The sequence below is a fragment of the Verticillium alfalfae genome, genomic scaffold (genome assembly GCF_000150825.1).
Source record: "Verticillium alfalfae VaMs.102 supercont1.9 genomic scaffold, whole genome shotgun sequence".
NCBI lineage: Eukaryota > Fungi > Ascomycota > Sordariomycetes > Glomerellales > Plectosphaerellaceae > Verticillium > Verticillium alfalfae.
In genome coordinates this window covers 35,266-39,292 of record NW_003315030.1, presented here as the reverse complement: position 1 = coordinate 39,292, position 4,027 = coordinate 35,266, and the positions used below count along the sequence as shown (strand labels likewise).

Genomic DNA, 4,027 nt, shown 5'->3' with positions numbered 1-4,027 from the left:
CATGATCACCTCAGCAGTTCAACAAACCAACCACTACCAGCCTACTGTATCTGACTTCTACGATCCTGATGACGTCTTGCCTCACGACAGTCCCCAGATGAATTCTTTCAGACCCAAGCTGGAGCCTTCCCCCAGCCCGCCACCTCAGATCCCTCCAGTTGCGGTACGTCCACGTCTGAGGTCTCTGTTCGAGAACTGAAATTCTGACCAGAACCCAATTATAGGCCTCCCACAAACAGGGGGATGCGGTCTTGATCAATTTCTTGAGCAATGGCAAGCGCCCTGATATCGCCCGCGCCATCGCTGTCCACTCTGACCATTCCGACGCCGCATCTGGCGCTGAGGACGACCCATCCATCTCCTCCAGTCCCTCCACGTCTTCTGCATCATGCAAGTCTCCCCCTTTCAACCTCGCCGCCGTCGCCGCTACGGCGGCCTCATCATCGCCTTCTGAACCCGGTGCAATCAATCTCATCAACCTTGCTGCGGGCGCCCTAGCCTTCACCACTGGGAACGGTCCAGACCCCCTGAGAAAATCTACAACAGACTCGACACCTGTCGAATCTGTGTCGTAGCGACACGATGAGCTCTGCAGCCCCTCAACATCACGAGCTCGCTTCAATCGCCCCCTCGGTGCTACATCATCCGAGCACCTCTACCCTTCAGAAGGGTTCTATACCGCTACGCCACCTGGCCACTCGATGCGTCATGCTGAAGTTATCTCGCCCATGTCGCCACTACAGCCCGCTCTTGGGGGACTGCCTCCGCTGCAAATCGATTCACCGAAATCAGATAGTCCTGGCCACGGTTCCTTGCCCTCTATCAGACAACATTTCGGCGATCTAGCTTTGTCCCCTGACAAAGAGTTGCCGGGGTCTTTACACTCTGCCGTCGCCGCGTACCCTCGACCCTCGCCGGCAAATGTACCACGCATGTCTTCGATACCATCACTCTCTGGACGCCACCCGTCGCCGCCCACATCGCCCAATGATGTTTATGGTCGACACGATCTGCCTTCGCCTGCTCAATCTCTCATCTCACCCGGTCACTATTATCAGACACACAATGGGCCGCCTCGAATGGGAAACGACAAATCTGGCTGTTTCGTTGACACCAATGACCAGCCATCACTACATGGGTCGACGGTGACAATGCTCGACCGCATGAGCATCGACGGTCTCACGAATCCACAACCAGGCGGCTTCACTTGCGAATTCGCAGGTTGCACAGCACCCCCCTTCCAGACGCAGTACCTTCTGAACTCTCATGCCAACGTACACTCGTCTGCCCGACCACACTACTGTGCAGTTCCAGGATGCCCGCGTAGTGAAGGCGGCAAAGGCTTCAAAAGGAAAAACGAGATGATCCGACACGGCCTAGTCCACGAATCACCAGGATATGTTTGCCCGTTCTGTCCCGATAGAGAGCACAAGTATCCGCGCCCAGACAACCTTCAGAGGTACGTAGTCGATCATCAGAAGTGTTCATCTATCACATAGCAAGAGTTCAGTAGCTCTTTTTCTCAGTAAGATGCTGACAATGATGCACAATCAGGCATGTTCGGGTTCATCACGTGGGCACTGATAAGGATGATCCGCTGCTCAGAGAGGTCTTGTCACAGAGGCCAGATGGTCCTAATCGTGGGAGGCGGCGGAGAGGTGGTACCACATGATGCGATGCAGGCATGCGACGCGACCATTTCTTCCCTTTCTTCTTCCACTTCACTTTGGTCATGCTCATCTTCCGAGTACATATTTGGCGTATTTTATGTCTCCGGCCTCGACCGGTCCTCTGGGGGAGCTGCCGAAACCGGAATGATGTACATATGATTGCTGAAGTGATGAGGGGCTGGCTGACAATTGCTGGTTCCAGATCAATCAGTAGGGAATGCGGTACTGGGTTTCTTCTTGTAGGCTTGCGTGTTCGAAACAAGGATGTCCTTTCTCAGGGTATCGGACAGCGGACGACATGTCATGTTTCGAGGGCCTGTCTTTTTTTTCTTGTTTCGCATCTGGTCTCATGAGGGAAAGCGTCTTGAGTTCTGGCGTTGGGGTGAAGGGGTGATGTGGCCGATGTGATGTTATGGCGTCGACTTCGTCTTACCTAAGATGGCTTGGTCAGCTATTCCATGGTGTCTCTTCTGTGCGGTGAGAATGGTGGTTTTGTTTTATGTCATCAGAACAACGGGAATCTTGACGTCTTGCCTCTCTGTTTGCTGCTGCTTGTCGCGTCTCGGTTACCAAGCGTATGCTGCATGACCTCAATGGCCTCGATGGCTCATCGAGCACGTTTGACGCAAAGGCAAAAGACTTCGTCTACAATCATGGGGCCCGCAGTTGCTAAAGAACCTCGAATCGAAAGCACCAGTGAGACGAGCACTTGGCGAATGCAAATAATTACTCGGTCAATCCAGATCCTCCCACGGGCGGTAGCGAATGAGGTTATCGCCAAGAATCTCAACCTCGATGCCACTCCATGCACGATGACTTCCTAGCTGCTCTATCACAATCCACAAACCCTCGTGCCGGACCCGATCAGGCTCGACATCGAATTCGGGCGTCCTCACGGCCGTAGTCGGATCTCGAAACTCCCCTTCGCAGGAAATGGCATGAATAGACGCATTCGGCCCACGGCCATACATGACTACTATGCGAATGGCAGCATGAGAAATGTGTTGCCCATTCTCGTCCGACAGCACGGGGCAGCGGGCTGACGCGTATGCTCTCGTAAGGCGAGGCGCCGTGATGCTGGCTCGCTTGCGCTCTTCGCCTGCAGCAAATTCGAGTGTCGGCAGCCGAGTGCATAGCAGTCCTGCTCCGTCCCCTGGAACAGGACGCACGGCACATTCGATCATGGTCCCGATTCGTATCGCAAAATCGGACAGTTGTCCTGGCTCGAAAGTTGAGCAGACAATGACGTAGGTACCGGCTTCGAGGTTTGCAACGTGGGAATGCGCGCTGCCGCAACGATAGTCTCCAGAGCTTGCAACAACATCCTTTCTCCCAATTGAAGATACACGTTTGCCCGATGACCACACGAGGTCTGTGTGGACGGCGATATCACGACTACCAGTCGTTAGCAGGATCGAAAGTGGCGTTGACCGTGACACGGTGATGCTAAACTGCGGGTTTGCCGAGTAAGTAGGAGAAGAAGCGTTTCCGCCCGCCGACCTCCGCGTCCATGAGCTGGACAGCTCTCGATAGTGACGCATAACCTCTTCGGCCGGTTCTATCTTGAGATTTGTCGCCGAGAAGAAAGAGAATGTGCAAGAATACTCGTTCAAGGGCAGCTCTTCGTGCGCCATGACAACAGTGTACGTTTTCCCTGCATCAAGGGCAAACTTGGCCAGGGTCTGGGGGGAGTCGACAAAGGGGCCACGGTATGATGCTCCTCCGATCTCCTGCACTCGTTTACCTCCATTGTCGAATATCGAAATGCTGGTGTAGCCAAGACGTCTAGCAACGGAGGCTAGCGACCCTGACCTTTGATTCCGCGCAATGCTTAGTTCGGCGTCTGCAAAATGTCTACTGAGAAGAATCCAGACCGTGTCACCAGTGCTTGAACATATTGAGTACTGTGGGTTGTGCGCAAATGTCCCACTCCAGCTCATGGCTGGAACGTGCCACGTGAAGTGGTGGTCCTGACGACGGCCGAAGCAGCTCGGGTTCCAGTTCAGATACATGGACTCGAAATTTTGGGCAACTTCCTCAAGAGATATCCAAAACGTACCGCGTGACGGCGCAGTGTTTGTCATTTCAAGATGTGCGCCCCCGGCACTCCCGACCGATGAAGGATTCGCAGTAGAACGCGAGTGTTCTCTGAGTGCGGCTCCTTTCCAGACGAGGCCGTCGCACCACGGATTCTTGACCAAGAGGCGTCGAGCGCCGTTCACTTCTTCGAGCCTCAACACAGCGTAATCGTGCTCTCCAACGAGTCCCAGAGCATCCTCTTCGGTGTGTGTCAGGCGTCCCGTACCCAGCGTAATAATGGAGGTCTCTTTCTTGATGACACTGCAGCATGCGACTCC

At 54.3% G+C, this 4,027-nt stretch overlaps 3 protein-coding genes across 3 annotated transcripts in view; 2 read left to right on the top strand and 1 right to left on the bottom strand.

The window, feature by feature from the left end:
• Nucleotides 1-575, top strand: part of VDBG_06965 (predicted protein) — a gene marked incomplete at both ends in the record, with an annotated part of 2,131 nt that extends 1,556 nt beyond the window's left edge. The window contains 2 exons of the mRNA XM_003002348.1: nt 91-163; nt 225-575. Coding sequence (XP_003002394.1) covers nt 91-163; nt 225-575 — 424 coding nt within the window. The remainder of the gene's footprint in view (nt 1-90; nt 164-224) is intronic.
• A 576-nt stretch (nt 576-1,151) lies between these two features.
• VDBG_06964 (C2H2 type zinc finger domain-containing protein) lies at nt 1,152-1,672 on the top strand (the record flags this gene model as incomplete). The annotated part of the gene is made up of 2 exons (XM_003002347.1): nt 1,152-1,459; nt 1,555-1,672. The coding sequence occupies 2 exons, from the start codon at nt 1,152-1,154 to the stop codon at nt 1,670-1,672; spliced, it is 426 nt and encodes a 141-aa protein (XP_003002393.1).
• Nucleotides 1,673-2,317: 645 nt separating this feature from the next.
• VDBG_06963 (calpain-7) lies at nt 2,318-3,682 on the bottom strand (the record flags this gene model as incomplete). The annotated part of the gene is made up of 1 exon (XM_003002346.1): nt 2,318-3,682. The coding sequence occupies one exon, from the start codon at nt 3,680-3,682 to the stop codon at nt 2,405-2,407; it is 1,278 nt and encodes a 425-aa protein (XP_003002392.1).
• Between the last annotated feature and the right edge of the window lie 345 nt (nt 3,683-4,027).